Raw genomic sequence first — 23,839 nt, 5'->3', positions numbered from 1 at the left:
TATTTTTGTGGTGTTTGTTGTGTTTTGTCTGTTTGTGTTTATTCAAAAATAAAAAATTATTTAAAAAAGGAAGAAATGAAAAGAGGACAAACAGAACAGAAATGAGAAGATAGAACTATAAAATAAACAATGAAAATGAACCCAATGAGAATGCATCAATATGATTACCAAAAGAGATGGATGGCTTTGAAATCCTGACACAACTCGTGTCCTCATCAAATGATGGGATTCTATAATTGCATCTTGGTGACTGGCACAAGTGTGTACATGATTTATATACACATTTGGATACTCTATATCGTTTGCACACTGATATCAAAAGGTAACTGATAGCATAATCGGTCTCTTTAAACCGCCTGAGTATTCATTTCTTTTCTAAGAATTAGGCATCTGAGCCCTCCCCCCCCCTTATTAACTAGCTATAAACTCTGGCTTCTGCTTCCTTTGATATTTTCATGGGAAGGCACGAGGGAGGAAAATTATGACACATATTTCATAATGCCGTTATGCAAATGCCGCATCTTACCTACTTGAGTCAGAAATCCTGCAGCAAGTATGTAATTGTGGCATTTCCTCAATATGACATTATTGCAATTTGGGGCAGATGTCACTGCTGCAAATCGTACTGCATTATACAGGAATTTTCTCTCAATTTTCCCCACCATGCTTGTTTGTTAGATGAATATCCACAGGCCTTGTACACTCAGGAGAAAGTAGATATCAAAACTAAGAAAAAAAACAGTCATACCCCAAGAACAAAAAAATTGATGAGCCAGGAAGCCACTTTAAAAAAAAATAGGGGGTAGAATATTTTTCTTCAATTTTGGGGGGGTCTCCTATTTTTCTCTAAGAATTTGGGGGTATGTCTATTCATTTATTTTTCTCTGGAGTTCTTCTCCCTAGATCTTCCCATTTCTAAAGCAAAAATATCAAGCAAGCCTCTTCAATGAGTTACAATTTTTGAATCTAAAATTTAAGAAAAGCCTGATGTGATATAGCACTCTGGTTTCTCTTCAGATCATATAAATCTTTCGCCTTTTTGATGTGATATAGCAGGGTGTGCACACACATCGCTTGCACACATAGTTTTGCATGTGCCTTCTACTCACTCCTGGGCCGGTCCATGAAAAGTTGGGGAACACTGCCCTATACCATTTCAGAAAAATGGTTGTCCAATTTCTTCTTAAAAACTTTTAGTGATGCAGCACCAGTGGTAGGTTTCAAATTTTTTTAGAACCTCTTCTGTAGGTGTGGCCTGCTTTGTGGGAGTGGCTTGCCAGCCATGTGACCAGGTGGGAGTGGCTTGCTGGCCATGTAACTGGGTGGGAGTGGCTTGCCAGCCATGTGACTGGGTGGGCATGGCCAACTTGTAAAATGTGGTGAAACTCACTTAACAACGCTCTTGCTTAGCAACCAAAATGTTGGCTCAGAAACTCTGGCATTTGAAGCATAGAAGTCTTAAAGCTGTCAAGTTACAAGACCCTTGTACCCCTAACCCTTTAGGAAAAAAACCCCAGGGGTGTTCAAACTTGACAGCTTTAAGATTTGTGGACTTCAACTCCCAGAATTCCTCCTCTCGCTCTTCATCTTGATGATGTGCGGACAGGCGGGGGGAAGGAGCTGGAACCAGTTCTAAACGGCACTGTAGATTTGTGGAACCTCTTCTATAGAAGTGGCTAGAACTGGCAGGAACGCACCCCTGTGGAGCACCCACAATTTCGGAAGGCAAGCCCTTCCACTGGTTAATTGTCCTCACTGTCAGGAAGTTTCTCCTTAGTTCTAGTTTCTCAATCTCTCCTTGATGAGTTTCCACCCATTGCTTCTTGTTCTGCCTTCAGGTGCTTTGGAGAATAGGTTGACCCCCCTCTTCTTGATGGCAGCCCTCAAATATTGGAACTGTCAGCTTCTGCCTTGCTGTTGCTTCAGCTGCCATGAAACGGGGAGGGAGGGCTGGTATTTGGGAGGGGTTAATTGATGTGCTGGAGAAGTCTTCTAGGATGTTCGAGATGCTCAGATGGCGCATGCGTGAGACCTTCCCGCGTAGGATAACGGCCTCGACATTCCATCTTCGTGATGCCTTTCGTGGCAGCCCTCTCTTTCCGCTTCCTCCTTTCCTCTTTAGCATAACGGAGCCGGGTTAAGTCGAGTTCAGCGTCCGCTGCGTGCTCAAACCACGTGATCAAACGTCTAGGCAGGTTACGATTGACACATTGCTGATAAATGTCTTCATCTAACCCCGAAGCAAATTTGTCCAGTAGGGCGTCCTCCCCCCAGCCTCTCATGTATTGTGAAAGACACTGAAATTCCTGGATGTACTGGGCGACAGGTCTATCGTCCTGTTCAAAGGTTATAAATTTCAATTTGCTCCGCTTCTCCGTTAACGGGTCATCAAAACGTTGGCGGAAGGCCTCCATAAAGCGGTTGAAATTCCCCAAGAGGGGAGAGCCAGACATATGCAAAGCAGTTGACCATTTGGCAGCTTCACCATCTAAAGACAAAAGAACCATTCTGACCCTCATGATGTCAGTCTCAAAATCTCGGCCATAAATTTCCATGTAATTAAACACCTGCATAAGAAAAGAGGCCAGGCCAGCAGAATCACCATTGTAACGCACAGGCAAGGGAGGGATTTTAGCCATCCGATGTCTTCGGGGGGGTGGGCCCCCTTGGTCAGCAAAACCTCTAGCCGCAGGGGGTGAAGCAGGCCGAGGGGGAGGGGGAGACGGCGGGCGTGGGTAATGTTGCCAACTTCTCCAGTCTCTTTCATCCTCCCCCCTTCTTTCCTCAAAGTATCTTTGACCCCAATAATCAGGGAATTCACTCCTCTGGGGTTTTCTCATGGGCCCCTGGTGTTGCCAGCTTCTCCAGTCTCTTTCATCGTCCCCCCTTCTTTCCCCAAAGTACCTTTGACTCCAATAATCAGGGAATTCACTCGTCTGGGGTTTTCTCACAGCTCCCGGCTCCAGCGATGGTTGTCGGGGTTGCCTTTGGGTGATTCCAGCATTCCAGCTTGTCTCTGCCTCTCTTTGTCCCACCGAAGTTGACCATCGGGGTGGGGGAGGTTCAGGCTGGCTGGAAATTTGCAGTTGAAATAAATCTTCGTGTAGGGAGAGGTCGGGCGGGCCGGGCTCGTGTAGCGAAAGGTCGGGAGGTCCTACTCCGCTGGAATCTGCACCTCCAACGGCCCCCTCTTCCTCCCTGATCGGGGAAGACATTACCTCCCTTCTCGGTAGACGTAAATCTCCTGGAAAGGGTTTAAGTAGACTTTGCTTCTTGTCAGCATCACTCCATTACATAATTAGGAAAGGAAGACTAAGAGACTCCATGGGAAGAAATCCAAAGTACTTTTACTAATTATAAATGGTAAGCAAGCAGTTGCGAAGCAAAGTCTACTTAATTAGGCGCGAAAGCAAGTGTTATATAGAATAGCCCATTCCCCACCCCTTAGGATCATAGCTTCAGTCCAATCATAAGTTCTTCAAGTGTCAGGTGTGAGATAACTTCAAAAGGCATCACGAAGATGGAATGTCGAGGCCGTTATCCTACGCGGGAAGGTCTCACGCATGCGCCATCTGAGCATCTCGAACATCCTAGAAGACTTCTCCAGCACATCGATTAACCCCTCCCAAATACCAGCCCTCCCTCCCCGTTTCATGGCAGCTGAAGCAACAGCAAGGCAGAAGCTGACAGGAACACCGCTATCATGTCACCCCCAGTCCTTCTTTTCAGTAGACTACATGTACCTAATTTGTACATGGCAACATACTTTAGGCACACATCTTCAGCATAATTCCTCATCTATATGTGTGGTATCCATGGAGAGAAAGAGAGAGAAGAAGGGAAGGAAGGAGGGAGAGAGAGAGACTGAATCTTGGTTAGTATTGCTAATGCTCTCTTCTGGAAAGCCAATTCTGCAGCAATTATTCTGAAATACATGAACCTTCCTATGTAATTGTCTCAGTGTATATAAATAACAATCTATTAAACAAACAATATGTGCCAGAACAAGGGGGGGAGAGGCAACCCCCCCCCCAAAAAAAAACAGAAGCAGAATATCTGCTATTAACCATAACTTTAAATCACTGTGATTCTCATAATGCATTGTTGGCATGTTCCACTTTATCAAAGTTATCTTCATAATCAAGATACTATCACAGCCGCTCTGGGCATTGGAACTATTTTTAATTTTAATTTAAAGAGCAATTAAAGGAAGACAATGGATACACACATAATAAAGTAAGTGATTAGCAGCCTACGAACGACACAGGCTTAATGATAATACTCAGTTTTATTTTCCCAAGACACTGTTCCCAAGAAACCCTTCATATTCAAGGATTGTTTGGTTAATATGCCTCAACCTACAATTACAACATTGCTGACACCATTAAGCACTGAAACAACATCCCTTTGCAAAAAATCCTGTTGTCTCATTAAAATGGAAAGGGTCACATCATTTACCAGCCTGGAATGTCTAGTTTTGTTGTTCGTAATTAGCAAACATTACACAGAGTAGGCTACCATTGGGAGCTCATGAACTTTTTGTGAAATATTCAAGAGGTAGACGCTTATATTCTATTACAATGGAAAATAAGGCAGTAGCCCTATGCAATTCTCTAAGCTTACATCATAATTTGTTTGTATTGATAAAAGATGATAGATTGTTTCAATTTCTAACCCTCAAAATGACGCTATAGGGCACTGCACATCAGAACAACTAGACACAAGGACAGTTTTTCCCTGAATGCCATCACTCTGCTTAACAACTAATTCCCACAATACTGTCAAATAACTTACTAAGACTGTATTACTATTATTCTTCTCTTCCATGCTAGTATCTCTTTCCACTTATGACTAACGATGTTTCTTGTATCTTTCAATTTATATTGTTTTATTTTTCTTTACTAGTACGATTTGGTAGCTTATTAGTAATCTTCACTATCACTAAATATTGTATCTTTTTATTCTTGATGAATGTATTTTATTCTCCTTATGTACACTGAGAGCATCTGCACCAAAGACAAATTCCTTGTGTGTCCAATCACACTTGGCCAATAAAGAATTCTATTCTATTCTATTTTATTCTATTCTATTCTATTCTATTTAAAATTGCACAAGTGATGCTTTTAAGATGCCCGGGAAGAAGATATAGCTTTTGTGGTAACCTGTAGAAAAGTGATTAAAAGACAAAACTTGAACAGGGTGTGGTCGTAGTTTCATACAAATAATTGCAATAGCACTTAGACCTGTACCACTCCGTAGTGCTTTATAGCACTCACTGAGTGGTTTACAGAGTCCGCCTGTTGCCCCCAACAATTTGGGGGATAATTTTACTGATGTCGGAAGTATAACAGGCTGAGTCTACCTGGAGTCTCATCAGGATTGAACTCCAGACTGTGAGCAGGGTTTGCCTGTAATACTGAATCAGAATCAAGCTGGAAGGCACCTTGGGGATCTTCTAGTCCACCCTCTTGCTCAAACAGGAGAACCTATGGATTTCATATAAGTGATTGTCTAGACCAAGAGTGTCAACCTGGGGGCCCATGGGCTGGATGCATCACACGTAGGACACGCCCACCCCAGCTCCACCAAGGGAAAAAATGTCATGATACATCACATGATGGCAATGTGATGTGGTGAGTTTGACACCTATGGTCTAGACCTGTGAGGGCAAACCTACGGCACACGTGCCACAGGTGACATGTGGATCCATATTTGGTGGCACACCAGCCATCAGCTGATTTTTCACCCTTCCGGAGTGAAGGTTGTTTTTCACCTTCCCCAGGCTTCAGGAAAGTCTCCAGAGCCTAGGGAGGATGAAAAATGCCCATGTTCAGGAACAAACTTCGGGTTGGGCCATTGAGGTCATTTTTAGTCCTCCCCAGCCTCCAGAGACTTTCCTGAAGCCTGGGGAGGGTGAAAAACAGCCCCAACAGCCCAACTGGAAGTTTGGAAATGATCCGCTTCTGGGATGGTGAAGGGAGGCTGTTTTTGCCCTCCCCAGGCTTTAGAAAAGCCTCCGGAGCCTGTGGAGGGGTCAAGCGCATGCACAGGTGGGTCGCACATTGATGCACAAGTGGGCGGGGAGATTGAGTGGGCTTATGCGAACGCGAAATAGCTCACATGTGCGTAATTTTGGCACGCTGTATGAAAAAGTTTTGCCATCTTTGGTCTAGACTCTTCTTAAAATCCTCCAGTGATGAAAGCACCTACAATTTCTGAAGCACACCATTCCACTGGTTGATATAGAATAGAATAGAATAGAATAGAATAGAATAGAATAGCAGAGTTGGAAGGGACCTTTGAGGTCTTCTAGTCCAATCCCATGCTCAGGCAGGAAACCCTACACCACCACAGACAAATGGTTATCCAATCTCTTCTTAAAAACTTCCAGTGTTTGCTTCCAGTTCCAGTGAATTTCTACTTAATTCCAGGTTGCTTCTCTCCTTGAGTAGTTTCTATCCATTGCTTCTTGTCTTGCCTTCTGGTGCGTTCAACAAAAGTTGACCCCTTCTTCTTTGTGGAATTTCCTCCAATTATTGCATTCTAACCAGTGGCGGGATTGAAATAATTTAACAATGGGTTCTCTGCCCTAATGATTTCTTCCAACAACCAGTTCACCAAACTGCTCAGAAAGTTAACAATCGGTTCTGGCTGAATCCCACCACTGATTCTAACCCTTGTGCCATCAGGGCTCTTTACTCAAATAATGTGACTAAATTGAGACTAAATATATCTGTGAGTTTTAGATCAATCCACAAAGCAATTGAAGCAAATAAAGAGCTGGTAAGTCCACAGAGTTACAAAAAAAAAGTGCACTCAATGGGTTTTAATATAGATCATTCCAAGTTAAGGTATTTCGAAGGCTTTGATTAAAAACCTCAATCCCTCAATGTCATTTACTCACATGCCCCTTCAGGCAAGAAAGATTTCATGAAATTCCCAGGACTCCTTTTAATATGAATTTCCTTCCATATTTTTTTTTTTAAAAAACAGCTCTAATAACATTTACCATTAGTTCCTGCGCTGTCTGGAAATGGGCTGGAGTCCTATCCTTTAAGTGGAACGCCTGGAACATAAACTATATTCCAATAAAAAGTGAAGAGGAAATTACGAATTCATTAAAGCACTTTGTTGTGTCTTTTGTACTACATATAATATTTATTATTCCAGGCCCCTGTAAAAATATGCTTTAATATCTTTAGGCAACTACAAGGGGCTTAAATATTTATAAAACAGCTAAAGATAAAGCATGGCCCTCTACCTCCGACATATACCGGGGATGATGTAAGGCATGCAATCAAAGACAATAATGTTTTTGGCCCATTTGTCATCTTAAAGCAGCTTTTTGACTCTGGCTCCCTTGTGCACCATCTCAATGAGAGCAGTTGTCTACGCTGAGTAGCCCAGACGAGTTTGCTCCTTAAAAACTACCAAGAGTGCTATACTTCATATAAAACAGGGTTTTCAGAAAATGGATACCAAAACTATAAATTTGCGGGCAAAAAAAAAAAAATTGGTTCCAAGAGGCTTCCAAAGACTGCCGTATTTATCGCGGGGACATCTGGGAAACGGGAAGCATTTTGATTTAATATTTCATAATGCAGAGAGGCTAACAGGTTCCCAGCCTGGTGTATAATTAATGCTCATGAAGAGCACTTGTGGGTTTTTACATGGGGTGGCTTAAATTTTATTTTGAAGTATTGGATTTTTTTTTAAAAAAATGGGAGGGGTCTGAATAACTCAAAGGATTTAAATTTCAATAAAAATAGTGTTCTAGTTCATGTGCAACATTGTGTGCTTAGTGACACCATCACTCTGCTAAAAAAATAATTCCCACACCATTGTCAAACTATTCACTAAGGCTGCATTACTATTAGTCTTCTCATCGTTCCTATCATCCATCTCTTCCCACTTATGACTGCAGGACTGTAACTTTGTTGCTTGTATCCTTACGATTTATATTTATATTGATTGGTTCCTGATTGCTTATTTGTACCCTATGACTATCATTAAGAGCTGTACCTATGACCCTTGACGAATGTATCTTGTCTTTTTACGTACACTGAGAGCATATGCACCAAAGACAAATTCCTTCTGTGTCCAATCACACTTGGCCAATAAAGAATTCTATTCTATTCTATTTGCACATATACACACATAGCCACTTGCAGTCTTTTACTAATTTTAACTAGAGTTGGCTTGTCTCATATTAGAATCGCAGAGACTTTGAACGTAAATATGAAAAGTAGCTTTAACCAAGCTTCAGCTATTTCCATACAAGAATGTTGGTTTGTGATTGTAATAAAAATTGATTGATTCCGTACAACCTTATCTATTTTCAGGCTCTTACAACACAGAGAAGTGGACCAAGGCAGACATTAAATCCCGATAGGCTTAATGAGCGAATAACTAACGCCTAGAGCAAGAAGCTTCATTTTCCCTTAACTATGAGTTTATAAATCATTGTTTCATCTCAAAAAGTAACTCTGCTTACACAGTGAAGACTCATTAGAAAGATATCCATGATGGAATTGCTGTGGAGAAGCTTGCATTCTTCATTAATCCAGTTTACCATTTAATCATTGTTAGTTGAAACAATAATATATTCTTGTAAATTTGCACTGTCATCAAAAATTGCATTGAATCAATCAAGTAAAACCTACTCTAACTACCAACTTTTTTTCTTCCTCTAAAACCTGCCTGCAGACCTCAAATTGTGATATTTTGAGAAGGAAAATGTGATGATGATGATGATGATGATAATGATGATGATGATGATGATGATGATGATGATGATGAACATATTTATGTAACCTGATTATGTATAATCAGATCCTAATTCAAATACTATTTAGCTTGAAATGACAAATATTTGATCTTTTTCACTAATGACAGAAACACCTCAGCATTGATTTTTTTCATCCTTTCAACATTTCCCTAATAAAAGTAAAAAAAAAAAAAAATAGATTACTAGAATCCATGCAGATATGAATGTTAATCGGTGGAAAAAGAGGATTGTGGGTTAGAATTTGCCTGTTTTCAAATCTGCCACATACTCTGATGTAGAGTAATATTATGTCAGCACAATAAGTTCTGTTAACGTTCTTGCTATAATTAAAGAGACACAAATGTCTCTCCGTCATCTCTTCAAAGAGACATGAAGGACAGATTTCAAAATACATTTGGAGCGCAAGATGGCATGCCGAGGGTCTATGAAAAGACAGATATTTCAAGTAATAAGGTAAGCATTCTGGGAATCTTTCCTTCCTTACTCTTGTAAAACACACTCATGGAAGCTTGATGTTGGGGAATTAGGGAAAAGAACAACAACATAGAGATAATCTCCAGAACTGTAAAGCCTACAAACTTGAATTTTGGCATGTATGTTCCTCTTGGCTTCTAGGCGCTCGCTAAGAAAGGATTATTTGAAATGATCATCAGATCATTAGTATCTCCTCTACAGTATTAAATTAACACATTATGATGCTAAGGAGTTCTACTCCCCCTCCCCACCTGAAAAGAATTCTGTTACCACTGCTAGTTGCCTTATATTAACACTCTCTGATGCTAAGGAGCTAGACATTCTATTCCCCTTCCCCACTTGAAAAGAACTCCATTCCAACTGCCAGGTACTTCACATTCCATTACCTCAGTTGAAACTGGCAGACATTCCAGTCCGGAGAGATCTGGGGCTCCTTACAGTACTAAAGATCGGTGCCTCACCAAAATGTCTATGCCTTCCACCCCGGTACATGCATGAGCGAACTCAAGATGCAATGACATATGTGCACCATTTTGGATGACCGGATCTGTTCATTACATTTACCTGCAATCTTAAACGGCCAGAAATCATACAGCTCTTGAAATAAGGACAAAAATCTCACGATAGACATGGCATAGTAGCAAGGGTTTTTCATGAGAAAGTAAAACATACATTCAAGCTTTAAGTGTCAATTTATCAAGCCCAATCACATAATTGCATAGCAAAGCATGGATATCCAGCTAGTACTTATATAGGAACAACAATTTGCTAATATTTATCTTCCCAAATTCTTGTGGATCAAATTTCAGAATCCAACCATTTACTAAGAGTCTCTGTTCTACCTTAGCATCTCTAGGCACATGGACACCATATGCAAGGAAGGAGTACACCAAACTTTGGAAATGTGATTGCAGTTTGTGGGAATCATATTCTGCACACAACTCTTGGCCATTGTAGGAACATGCATCATCCTGAAACACGCTTTCAACAGATAGTAGTAGACTTTTGCACATGTAAACTAAGTGTACATTGAAGAATAGTACATGGAAGGTATGTGTTGGCCATTAATGTCCAATGCAGATAATTTCACTTGACAACTGTGACAAGAAAGGTCATAAAGTGGGGCACAACTCACCGAACAAATGTCTCACTTAGCAATAGAAATTTGGAGCTCCATTGTGGTCGTAGGTCGAGGACTATCTGTACTGCTGGAGATAAAGGCTGATACTATGGGGCAGAGTTGTCAAACTTGATTTCATTGTGGGTTGCATCAAGGTTGTGTTTGACTGGGGGGGCAGGGGGGCATGGCCATCTTGTCACTAATGTTGGAGGGGACTGCACCCACCCCAGAGCTCCATTTTTGCTGGCAGAGGGCTGCGGGAGGCCATCATAGCTAAAAATGGGGGCCATGGACTACCCTCGGAGCCCCATGTTTGCTGATAGAGGCACCACAGGCCGTTCTATCACTGTTTAGGGGGCAGTCCCATGAGCCAGATCCAAGCACCCTGTATCTGGCCCACAGGCCTTGAGTTTGACACTCCTGGTATAGGGGAACTCCCCTAAGGACTGCCTTAGAAAAGCCAGTTTCTCTTGAGTCATCTAAAGATAAAGGTAAAGGCTCCCCTCGCACATATGTGCTAGTCCCCGTTTCTAAGCCAAAGAGCCAGTGCTGTCCGAAGATGTCTCTGTGGTCATGTGAACAGCATGACTAAACATCGAAGGTGCACGTAACGCTCTTACTTTCCCACCAAAGATGGTTCCCATTTTTTACTTGCATTTTTTACGTGCTTTCGAACTGCTAGGTTGGCAGAAGCTGGGACAAGTAACAGGATCTCACTCCGCTACATGGCGCTAGGGATTCAAACCGCTGAACTGTCGATCTTTCTAATCGACAAGCTTAGCATCTTAGCCACTGAGCCACCGTGTCCTTTTGAGTCATCTATCTCCCTCCTATTTAATTCTCTTTATATACCAGACCTATTACAAGAATTGTAAATGGATCTCATAGCAGAATTACTTATGTGGTTCAAAGATAATTCCTAGGGAAAACTGACATAAGCTGAAGCCATTCAGAGAGAACTGCATCTCAACCATTGCACTGTGATCTGTCTTGTAATATCTTTGGGAAGAAAAAAAATATTACAGTGCAATTCTGTTTTTTTCCCCTTCCCTTCCTCAGCCACGAGACTCAATGAGGAGAAGCTTTCTAATGAAATTCATTGTTCTTATCATCTAGAATTCAAAGCAGCAGCTTAAATCATCAGCCAAGATCATTACATTATTGAGGGTGGGTATCTGAAGTTATCACTCCAAGCAAAGTGGCTACAAGGAACATAAATCTGGTTAAGCGTAATTGTCATTTATCTGTTCTGGTTCTCCTGCATTGTAATAGGGGAAAATATTTTGTTTTCTGCAACTCCAAAAGAGCACAGAATTCAAAATGGGGGAAAATGGACAGAATATTTATAACCACAACTGTTCCGCAACTCACACATTCATTCATATTTGAATCATCATCATCATCATTGTCATGGAGGCACTTGGTACCATGTCCAAGAATTTTAAAAAACACATCAAGAAATTGCAGCTTCCTGCAATAACACCAGTGGAACTGCAAAAAACTGTGCTACTCGGAACTTCATATATTTTAAGAAGATACCTGATTAAAACCTAGGACGCTGGCAGCAACCCGTATCAACCATTTTCCACAGTGACTATGGAAAAAGAAATCGAGTGTTGTCTCAATTGTAATTGGAGCCCTTGGAGCAATACCTAAAGGGCTACCTCACTATTTGGAAATTCTAAATTTACCGGACTTGTACATTCTAATTCTACAAAAAAAAAACACCCTACTTGGGACAGCTGATATCCTCCGACGTTACCTTAATAGTTCCTGTGAAAAAACTTGGTTATGGTTAACAGCAAGTACATTAAAGAAAGAATCAGAATCACTAATCCTGGCTGCGCAAGAACAAGCTATCCGCACAAATGCCATTAAGGCCAAAATCAAAAAATCCTCTGATGACGCCAAATGCAGACTTTGCAAAGAAGCTGATGAAACTGTTGATCACATACTCAGCTGCTGTAAAAAAATTGCGCAGACTGATTATAAATTGCGGCACAATTCAGTAGCACAAATGATCCATTGGAATTTGTGCAAAAATTATAATATTAAAACAACAACAAACTGGTGGGAACATCAGCCTGAGAAAGTCACCGAAAATCAGATGGTCAAGATCTTGTGGGATTTCCGTATACAAACAGACAAAATACTGGCGCATAATACACCAGACATCACACTGGTTGAGAAAAATAAGGTCACAATCATAGACATCGCAATACCAGGTGATAGCAGGGTCGCCGAGAAGGAACATGAAAAAATCGCAAGATACCAGGATTTAAAAATCGAAATTCAACGATTATGGCACAAACCAGCAGTGGTAATTCCAGTGGTAATCGGCACACTGGGTGCTATTCCAAAAGCACTGGAATTACATTTAAAACAGTTAAAAATTGACAAAATCACCATCAGTCAAATGCAAAAAGCCGCACTGCTTGGATCTGCATCCATATTACGAAAATACGTTACGACGTCCTTGGCCCCTGAGTGGGGCCCGACTAGTAATCAATGCCAAATCTGGCGAAACAACTGGCCTCTGTGATACAATTCTGTTGTTGCGATAATAATAATAACAACTTTTCTAAGGAGATTCCATTAATCTCTTTGATTCTACCCATCCACTATAGTTGTCATTCCTCCCCTTTATTTCTCTCAATCTTGCCATGCACGGTCATTTTTGAGGGGTCTTTAGTGCTCTCTGAGCTTGCTTGTTTTCCTGCAGCTGTTTCATGACCCAATGAGGTAACATCATCAGTTGTGGAAGGAGGAATGTTTGTAGAGAGGAGGAGGAAGAGAAAAGGAGGAAGAGGAGGAGAAAAAGAGGAGGAGGAGGAAACAGGAGGAGAAAAAAAGAAAAAGGAGGACAACGACTCTGGGGTGCTTGGTGCTCTCTGAGCTTGCTTGTTTTCCTGCAGCCATTTCATGACCCAACTAGGTAACATCATCAGTTGTGGAAGGAGGAGTATTTATAGGGAGGAGGAGGAGGAGGAGGAGGAGGAGGAGGAGGAGGAGGAGGAGGAGGAGGAGGAGGAGGACGACGACGACTTTGGCGTCCTTGGTGTTCTGTGAACTTGCTTCTTTTAGTGTATTGCAGAAGAAAAGGAAGGAAGGAAGGAAGGAAGGAAGGAAGGAAGGAAGGAAGGAAGGAAGGAAGGAAGGAAGGATCTAGAAAGAACCAAACAAAAGTTATTAAATAGTACGAAGAAAAGCCATTACAGAAACACAGAAGAGGGTTCTGTAACTGTACCATTTTCTCTTATGTAAAACAACAACCTTGATCAAAAATTGTACCTAAATACTGAGGGAAGGAGGAAGAATGTCCTAGGTTTTTCAATATGTATTAACAGAAACACAGCACAGATTTTACAATAAATAATAATATAAACTATAGATTGACTTCACTTAATTAGATGGGATATCAACTTCAATAACTGGCAAATAACAATGCATTTAAACCGGCCACGGGGCTATTGTTGTTAGGAGCAATCTATTGTAAGTTGTGACAGTCCTTATGGCTGAGTCAGCATTCATGACCGTGGCACAACAAAACCGCGGTCCACTAAAGCGCGCCCGATTAAAGTGTGTCACTGACGTCATCAGCAGCGCGACAACAACGACCGCGGAGAAAAAAGGGCACTTTAAAAAGCGCTTTTAAAGCAAGCCGATTCACGTAAAGGTAAGGGTTAGGTTTAGGTTTAGGGTTAGAGTTAGGTTAAGGCTTAGGGTTAGGTTTAGGTTAAGGGTTAGCATTAGGTTTAGCGTTAGGTTAAGGGTTAGGTTTAGGGTTAGGTTTAGGGTTAGGTTAAGGGTTAGGTTTAGGGTTAGGTTTGGGGGGGTTAGGTTTAGGTTTACGCGTTAATTTTAGCTTTACCGCTCACAGCGTGCTTTTTTCGTCGTGCTGTGATGACGTCAGGTACGCGGTTTCGTCAAGCGCGCTTTAGTCGACCGCGGTTTTGTGGTGGAACCATTCATGACCACTAACTGTAGACCTTGACTATAGCTGCAATGCTTGTGTGGCACTGAAACAATTGTTTTTTCCCCACTTTCTCCAGTAAGCTGCTGCTGAAATCAATCAATAGCAAGCCAACTTTGTTTTGTGGTGCCTGGACAGATTGGGGAGAGGGACAAAGAGGTCACATAGAACTTTCAGGCAAGTCTGCAAAGCTCATTTTGTCAACCGTTTATATTCGTCAAGATGCCAAGATGTATCGATAAGAGACCACTCTGCTCCTCATCACCAAAACCCCAAAGGAGTAATTTCGGCATCACAAAAATGGAGAGGAGGAAATGACTAGCAAAGCTCTCTGGGACAGATTTTCCATTGCTGCTGGAAGGTTACCTGAAGCAAAATTCAGTGAGGAATTGTTTTGAAATTCCTCCATTAAATATCTGAGGAATATTTGGGGAAGACCAAAGTATACTAATAGCAAGATAAGGACAGGAGAGATGAATACTCCTGCTCCTCCTGCTCCTCCTTGGGCGTAGTTTTATTTTTTCCAGAAATACTACCACCACCACCACCTCCTCCTCCTTCCTTTCCTCCTCCTCCTTTTCTTCTTCCTTCTCCTCCACTTACTCCTCCTCCTCTTCCCCTCCTCCTCCTTTTTTCTCCTTCTCCTCCAACTCTCCTCCTCCTCCCCCCTCTCCTTTCCCATTAGCCAAATAACAGTGATATCCATCCCTCACTAGGCATAAAATCGCAGTATTTTAAAAACCACATTAGGAAATGGAAATCATCATCATCCTTTTTAACATACATGTGATACTCTAGAAGGCCATTCTAGGCTTCCTAATCCTAATCAACAAAGCTATTGATGTCTGGTGTCAGTAACGGATGGAAAAGTAGCTGATCTAGGATTTCAGCAGCTGAAATCAGAGCTGCCTTCCACTTTGATTCTCCATCTTTCTTTCTGCATGGGGGTTGGAGGGATGAGAGAGTATGAACGTTGTCTTCTTCAGGGTCCGATGCAAAGATACGGTGGGCTTCCAAAAGCTTTGTAGCTACCAGAAGGAGGAGAACTATGGAATGGTGAGCTGAGGAGTGATTCAAGTTCCTGAAAGTGAAAAACCAGTTTACTTACAGATCAGAGGTGGTATTCAGCCAGTTCTCCCAGGTTCTGGACAACCAGTAGCAAAAATTTTGAGTACCGTATTTTTCGGAGTATAATACGCATTGGGGTATAAGACGCACCAAGATTTTGAAGAGGTAATTTTTTTAAAAAAAGTTTTTGCACTCTGCAGACCTCCCAAAAACAGCACGTTTTTCGCAAAAATGGGTCCTTTTTTTAAGGGGCATGAATAGCCTTTGGAAGGCTTGTAGAGTGCTCCTGGGGAGTGGGGGGGGGAACAAGCAAAAAAAAATTTTGTCAAATAAAGGACATGCATAGCCTTTGGGAGACTTATAGAGTGCTTCTGGGGACTTGGGGGGGGGCAAAATTGAGCAAAAAAGAGCCTGGTTTTTTTGTTCATTTCTTCCCTCCCCAGCCCCCAGGAGCACTCTGAAAGCCTCCTAAAGGCTATGCATGGCCATTTTGGTGAAGGAGGCAGGGTTTCAGGAGGCAAAAAAATTGCTGTATTCAATGTATAAGATGCACCCAGATTTTCAGCCTCTTTTTTTTAGGGAAAAAGATGTGTCTTATACTCTGAAAAATATGGTAGTTCGGAGAACCAGCAAATAGGCTGGCCCCGCCCCCACAGCTGATCTTCTTTTGTTGCCCTGAACAGGAGAACGGAGCTGGAAAGCAGATTAGTGGGATGGGGAGGGAATGGGGATTTTTCAGTAACCTTTCCCCAGGAGTGGGGAGGGAATGGGAATTTTGCAGTATCCTTCCCCTGCCACTCCCACAAAGTCGCACCATGCCCACAGAACCAGTAGTAAAAAAAATTTGAATCCCACCACTGCTCCAGATCTTATGATCCATGCCTGGCTCAGTGTGGACAGAGAAGCGTGGCACCCATTTGGGAGTCATTGTCAAGCTCTTTGTGGAAGCAACCTTCTCCTTTTCTTCTTCTTCTTTTTTTTAAAAACATCCATTAAAATGATGCTCTGGGAGCCATTGACCTGTCACTTCATTCTAGGTCTCTTCCCGTGCAATTGGCGTCTTTCCAGCCCATTCTGAAGTCTTTTTTTCCAAATTACTTCAACTAGAGTACTTCCAGGAGTCCAGTTGGAGTGCACACAAAAGCGGTCTCTGCGGTAAATCCAGCTGCCACACATTTCAAAACAGAAAAGTGATTTGGGTCAGGTTTTGCACCTGAATTAGATGATTTAAAATGTTTTTTTCCTCTCAGGATGAATAATGCACCAACTATTAAACAAAAAGGAAGTGACAGCTGCTCTCGCCAGATAAATGCATTGAGCAAGGTGCGGTATAGTGAGCTCTCTGCCAGGCCTGCAGAAATAGCATCTCTTCCTTTATAGATACAGGAAGTTATGGCCATTGTAGATCCTGTTTATTAAGGACAGATGGGAGGGGGAGGCCTCTACACAGCCTTCGACATCCCAATTGATATTGATGTTCTATAGAAGTTTGGACAGGAGAGCTTTCTGCTTGACTTTCCACCTAAAACCATCCCTCTCCAAATACTGGTTAGTCCTTGACTTACGACCACAGTTGAGTCCACAATTTCTATTGTTAATTGAGAGGTTTTAAGTGGATTTTGCTGACTTTCTTGCCACAGTTGTTAAGTAAATCTGTTGTGGTTTGTCAGCCACTGGCCTCTCCAGCAACCGAATCAGATGAGGAGGCAGCAAGGGAAGCAGGGTCAGCATCAAGGCAACCTGAGAGCTCCGAGGGGGGAGAGGGAGTGGAGCTATCAGAAAAAGAGAGGGGGCAGGGAAGAGAGGGAGGGGGGAGAGGGAGAGAGAGAGAGGTGGAGCCTGGGCTGTCCATCAGCCCTCAGATGGAGAGTCAACAGCCCCCAAGTCTGGAGGTGGCTGATGAAGAAGAGGACCTTGGAGATCTTCTAGTCCAACCCCCTGCTTAGGCAGCAAACCATACACCACAAATGGTTCTCCAACGTTTTCTTAAAAACTTCCAGTGTTGGAGCATTCACAGCTTCTGGAGGCAAGCTGTTCCACTGATTAATTGTTCTGTCAGGAAATTTCTCCTCAGTTCTAAGTTGCTTCTCTCCTTGATTAGTTTTCACCATTGCTTCTTGTCCTGCTTTATCTTGACTTCCTCTTCTTTGTGGCAGCCCCTGAGATACTAGAACGTTGCCGTCATGTCTCTCCCAGTCCCTCTTTTCATTAAACTAGACATACCCAGTTCCTGCATATGTTTTAGCCTCCAGTTCCCTAATCATCTTTGTTGCTCTTCTCTGTACTCTTTCTAGAATCTCAACATCTTTTTTTACATTGTGGTGACCAAAGCTAGATACAGTATTCCAAGTGTGGCCTTACCAAGGTGGTATATTGGGATATAATATAGTACCATATAAAGTGGTATTAACACTTCACGTGATCTTGATTCTATCCCTCTACTGATTCAGCCTAGAACTGTGTGGGCTTTTTTGGCAGCTGCTGCACAAGGCTGGCTCATATTTAAATGGTTGTCCACTAGGACTCTAAGATCCCTCTCACAGTTAGTACTACTATTGAACAAGGTACCACCTATACTGTACCTGTGCATTTTATTTTTCTTCCCTAAATATAGAACCTTACTGGATGCAGTATTCTACATGTGTGATATAAAGCAGTATTATCACTTCCCGTGATCTTGACGTTATCCCTCTGTTGATGCAACCCAGTATTGGGTTGGCTTTTTCGGCAGCTGCAGCACATTGTTGGCTCATACTTAAGTGATGATCCACTAGGACATCCAGCTCTCTTTTCACCACTCCGGTACATGTGGACCATTCTCTATTACGATGAACAGGAAAACATGTAAGATTAAAATTTTGGTTCTGCTATTGGATGTAGCTACTTTAAAAAAGAAATTCATGGCTGTGTTGTAGCCTGCCAGCAGTGGTAGCATCAGAGTCAGACAGTGATGAGGCTGGGCAAGGCTCGGACAAGGGCTCTGCATCGGAGGCAGAGAAGGGACCAAGGTCATCTGGCAGTTCTCAGTTGCCTTCAGAGCTAGATAGCAGTGAGGCAGAGGAACAGCTGGAGCCTGTTCCCAGTGTGCACATGCGCAGAGCTGCCAGAAGAAAAGAACAGCTGAGAAATCAGGATCAACTTGGGAATAAGACCACAGGTGGACAATGAATGGCCCCTCCCATAGGAAATAAAAGAGGAGCGAAAGGGGAGTGGGCTTTTGCAAGAAATGCTTCGTTCATTGTTTGTTCATTTCAGGAGTCTGAAAATCTATCTGTGAATCTCAGAGACTCTGTGCCAAGTCTCTCCTTGCACAGGACTGCGTTTGTAAAATATTTCCATGGCAGCTTTCCAAGATAGATAAGGTCTGTAGTCATAAATATTCCTTTGAACCACTGTTTGCCAGGCCTTGCTGAATGTAAATGAGAGGAATTCACATTTGTCAAATAAAAGGGGTGTTGTCGGGATCAGGAATCTGCCTTGTGCTTTTTGGGGAAGCCTAGGTCAAAAAGGTTTTTCCAATACTGAAGTGACTTTCAAGTCACAGTTGGAATAATTCACATACGTTAACTTCAGCTGTCCTAATTATTCTTGTACCCAATTACAAGGAATAAATATATATTATTTTCATTCACACAAAGTCTAAATCAGTATTTGATTCTTGTCATTGTATAGATACATCTGATTTCCTCTGTTTGCCTCAGCTTCTCAATCCCCACTTGAAAAATTTAATAAAAATGAAATTAAAGCACCATGACTATGGGTTGCTTTAATTTTGTTCATGTCTTGCCAACTGAAGACTAATGTCTGTAATTTATTATTAATGAATCATTACAATATATAATAATACAGAACATATTATTAATATGTTTGGCAATATATTAATATTATGTATTATAATTACTCATAAATTAGCAAATAATGTATTCTATTATACATATTTTACTATACACATAGTAAATAATATGCATAATAAACCACTCTTCACTGCTGAAGTCAAGCCGCAAAGATATCCATTGCAAATTAATAATAAGAAAGATAAATTCAGTAAAATGTAAAGTGAAGTAAACATTACAAACCAAAACAAATGGAAAAAAATAGATAAAATGGGACATTAGCCACAGATTAATTCTGCCCCTTGTGTAAGGAATATAAACCCATAACGTCTCCGTTACACAACAGTTAAAAGTTTGCACCATTTGCTTCATCATGGCCATTCTGTAACTACTATACAAAAACTGGCTACATCCATGTTTCGGAGAGCATGTCAAATATAATAAGGTGGATTTTTCAGCAGGCCAGCTGGAACAAGTTGGCAACAAAATTATAATAACTTTCCCTATGTGTTTTTCTGAGTCTGATAAATAGCTTGGACAGTCTCCTTTTCAAGAAACATAACAGCATAAGGAGGAAGGTTTAAGCCAGCGCAAACCTTCGTAAGGCCACACTTGGAATACTGCATTCAGTTTTGGTCGCCATGATGTAAAAAAGATCCAGAGACTCTAGAAAGAGTGCAGAGAAGAGCAACCAAAATGATTAGGGGGCTGGAGGCTAAAACATATGATGAACAATTTATAAACACCAAGAAGGACATCATTGCATTTTGCTAGATGGTCCAATTAGTAATTTTGCTGCCAAAAAACCCCCCAGTGTACATTTGGGGCTTATTAATTTAGTGTCTCTTTCTCTCATAAATGAATCAGTGGAACAACTTGCCTCCAGAAGTTGTGAATGCTCCAACACTGGAAGTTTTTAAGAATATGGGTTTTTTTATATTGAGTTTGTGTATCTTTCAAAACAATAGTCAAGTTAGTACAATCTTAGTACAATCTGAAATCTCAAGTTAGGTGGCAGCACTTAGACAATGCTGTCTGATTATCAAAAGCTATACAGGATTAGAACTGCCTAATTCTGGATGGGAAACCAATAACAACAACAAAACAAAACCCAGAGCTATAAAAACTGGTGAAAAAAAAACAATTCAGAAAAACAATGGGAATATACTTCCATATTCCACCTACTCCACCCCCAAAATGATACAAATGTAAAAGAAACTTGATTATTTTGTTTAGAAGTACATCATAAACATTAACAATCAATTCAAAAATTCAAGTTTTCTCAGTCGCGCCCCAACAATAATATAGAACTGTGATGGCGAACCTATGACAGCATCCTCTCTGTGGGCACATGAGCCATCGCCCTAGTTAAGCTCCACCACACATGTATGCACACTTCCCACTGGCCAGCTGGTCGTCGGGTCTCTGCTGCCCTTGCATGGGGGATGGGGCACGTGCAGGGGCACGTGGGGAGAATGTGCGCAAATGCATAGATGCAGGACATGTGCGGGAGGCATGCGTGCATGCACGGGGGCACGGGGCACTGGGGAAACATGTCCATGCGTGGGTGATGGGTGCATGCATGGGGGCGGGTGTGCATTGCATTTTGGGGGGTTGGGCACACACACAGAAACATTCACACGTGCACCTGCATGTTTTAGGCACTCACTCTGGAAAAGGTTAGCCATGACTGTTATAGAATTATCTGGAGTATAGTTTGATGCTAATAGAGAACCATTAAATGGCCAGACAGCCAGAGTTATTCAGCTGGTTCAGACCGATTCGTCAGAACTGGTAGCGGAAATCACGGGTGGCACTCACCCACCCACCCTGGCTCTATACCGCCCTATTTAGGCATGTGTTTGAAGCTGGGTGCATGCACAGAAGGCACACGTGCAAGCAAAGCACAGGTGTGGAAGGCCAGGCACACGTGTGGAAGGGGCACATGCAAAGCAAACCAGTGGTAACAAAATGTGAAATGCACCCCATTGCTGCAGACAGATAGCACCCATCATATAACCTTAGCTGTGGCTGTCACGTATCACATTCATGTTTTAAATAAGGAAGTGATTTTTTTTTAAAAAAACCACTATCACTATTTCTTTTTGTTTTCCTTGACCATCGAATCTTTCATGGTAGATTTTTGAATGAAAGCAATTGACCAGAATTATTATTTGTTCGTTTCTACCTTGCAAGATATTCAGGGCAGGTTAGAAGCACTGATGAAATTTACCAAGCCTTTGCAGATGGTCTGCTCATTTGAGGTTTAATATATTGTTATTTGTTTTGCACTCTTGGGAAAACACAAACAAAACATAGGAGCAACAACAAGAACAAAAAAATACACAGTCAGAAGGAAGTGCTCTTAGGCGCTGCGCTTTTGAAATCAGAGGGATGTTGACCAACACTATAAGGATTTTTGTGCAGAGGTTAAGCAGATCTTCACAAAATCCTCCCCTTATTATCATTCTTATTTTCACTTTTCTCTGCCCTGAAAGGTGTTGTTTTGGCATCATATGACATCCCCGTTGATATAATCTTGTGGACAAAACAAAGATGCTGCTCAAGTCATCCTCTTTTGCATTCAGCAAGAAGCGATGCAACCTCTGGCAATGCAAAGCGTAACCCAACAACTTTCAGCGTTACGCACGGCGAGAATTCTACGGACGGAACAAGGAGGGGAACGAAGTGAGATTCTCTCCCCAATCGACCTCGGTTCTTGGATGCCCCAGATTAGCTTTTGTTCCTCCGCGTGCTACACCAAAGCCCCATCTTCCCAATCAGCAGGTTTAACCGTCAAGCGAGCTGATGGAAGGTCCCTTTGAATTACTGAGTGAGAGATATTCTTCCTGCCATTTCCTGTCCCCTCAAGGCACCATGGAGGGGAGAAGTATTATAGGGCAGTCCTTACCTTGGGAATTAGCCTGCAAGACTCCAATGCTGTCATCAAACTGCATAGATTTGATGTTGAGTGACGCCAAGATGCATTCCTTGTCCTGCAGCGAAGTGTCATCAATATTATTCTGATTGGCTGACAGGATGACGCACATGTCACAGAGGTTGATGTTGACAGCTCTTAAATCAGCTCGGCTTAATGGTGTACCCTTCAGCGGAGAAAGGGGGGAGGGGAGAGAGAGAGGAAAGAGGAAGGGAACGAAAGAAAACAAATTAAACAGCGAGACGGAGCTTTGGGAAATGATTTAACAAGTATCCTCTCTTTTTTTTAAATGCTCTGACATTAAGAGGGTCTAACTGTATGCCAGGGAATAGAAGGAGCATGCTCATCAGAAAGGGTGGCTGGTGCTGATGGCAGCATTTTAGTCTTAAGACTCAATACTCAGTCAGGCGATTGCTAACAAACGAGGAGCGGGAATGATGGGAAACCTTCGGCATCATGCCTGATACTTACAAGGTCTGTAAGTCTCCTGGAGCAACAATTGTCCTTCAAAGCAGACTGAGGGGCATGTTCAGATACCCACTTCTGGAAATGCTGGACTTGTGCCAGTGATATGGAAAAGAATGAACCCCTTATAGAACCAAACTAAGGTTCACCGACAAATGTGCGCTCGGCAAAAGCGCGCTGACAAAACCATTGGGAAAAAACGTGAGTTCAAAATCGCACCGACGAATGAGCACAGAAGCACGCCAACAACAGCGCGCCGACAGAAGTGTGCTCTAAACCTAACCCTAAACCTAACCCTAAACCTAACCCTTACCTTAACCGTAATCACGCTTCTGTCGTCGTTGTTTTGTCAACACACCTTTATGGGCACGCTGTCGACGTCGCGGTTTTATCGCCGCGGTTTTGTCGGCCGCACTGTTGTCGGGCGCACATTTGTCAGGTCATGCCAAACTAACACTATCTACCTGCAGTGTGTGTGTGTGTGTGTGTGTGTGTGTGTGTGTGTGTCTGTCTGTCTGTCTGTCTGTCTGTCTGTCTGTCTATCTATCTATCTATCTATCTATCTATCTATCTATCTATCCATCCATCCATCCGAACCCGAACCCGAACCCGAACCCTAACCCTAACCCTAACCCTAACCCTAACCCTAACCCTAACCCTAACCATATCTACCTAACCATCCAGATCCTCATGTGAAAGATTCAGGTTGACTATTATGTTCTGCCTACACTACAGGAATCCTTTGAGAACCGATAACATGTTATGGAATTTAGGAAGGGTCAGGCTTAAGTCTCCTGCAGCAACACAAGAATTCAAGGTTAGTTCCCCACTTAATCCCTCTTCCTTGGGGTTTCCTCCCTCCGTCCCTGCTTCCCTCCCCCCTCTCTCTCTCCATCGCTCTGTCCATTCATCCATCCATCCATCCATCCATCCATCCATCCATCCATAGAACGAGAGATCCCCAAAAGCAGTGCCTGTAACAAGTTTTACATTTTTTTAAACAATCCCATCATGACATTTGCTTAAACAAAGTCAGAGTTAGTTTAGGAGAGAAACAGACACTAAATTAATAAGCACCAAATGTACAGTGTTTTTTTTTTTTTTGGCAGCAAAATTACTAATTGGACCATCTAGCAAAACATGTTTATATGTGTTGGAAAATGTTTATAATGCATACCTC

General features: G+C 42.1%; 1 protein-coding gene across 1 annotated transcript in view; it reads right to left on the bottom strand.

Annotated features, from left to right (window-relative positions):
* Window positions 1–23,839, bottom strand: part of LOC116518577 (calcium-activated potassium channel subunit alpha-1) — a 91,082-nt gene that overhangs the window by 40,904 nt on the left and 26,339 nt on the right. Inside the window, exon 4 of the mRNA XM_032232078.1 lies at window positions 22,168–22,360. Within this exon, the coding sequence (XP_032087969.1) occupies window positions 22,168–22,360 (193 nt within the window). The remainder of the gene's footprint in view (window positions 1–22,167; window positions 22,361–23,839) is intronic.

The sequence above is a fragment of the Thamnophis elegans genome, chromosome 15 (assembly GCF_009769535.1).
Source record: "Thamnophis elegans isolate rThaEle1 chromosome 15, rThaEle1.pri, whole genome shotgun sequence".
Classification (NCBI taxonomy): domain Eukaryota; kingdom Metazoa; phylum Chordata; class Lepidosauria; order Squamata; family Colubridae; genus Thamnophis; species Thamnophis elegans.
The sequence above is the reverse complement of the archived record's forward strand: the minus strand, read 5'-3'. Positions and strand labels throughout refer to the sequence as shown.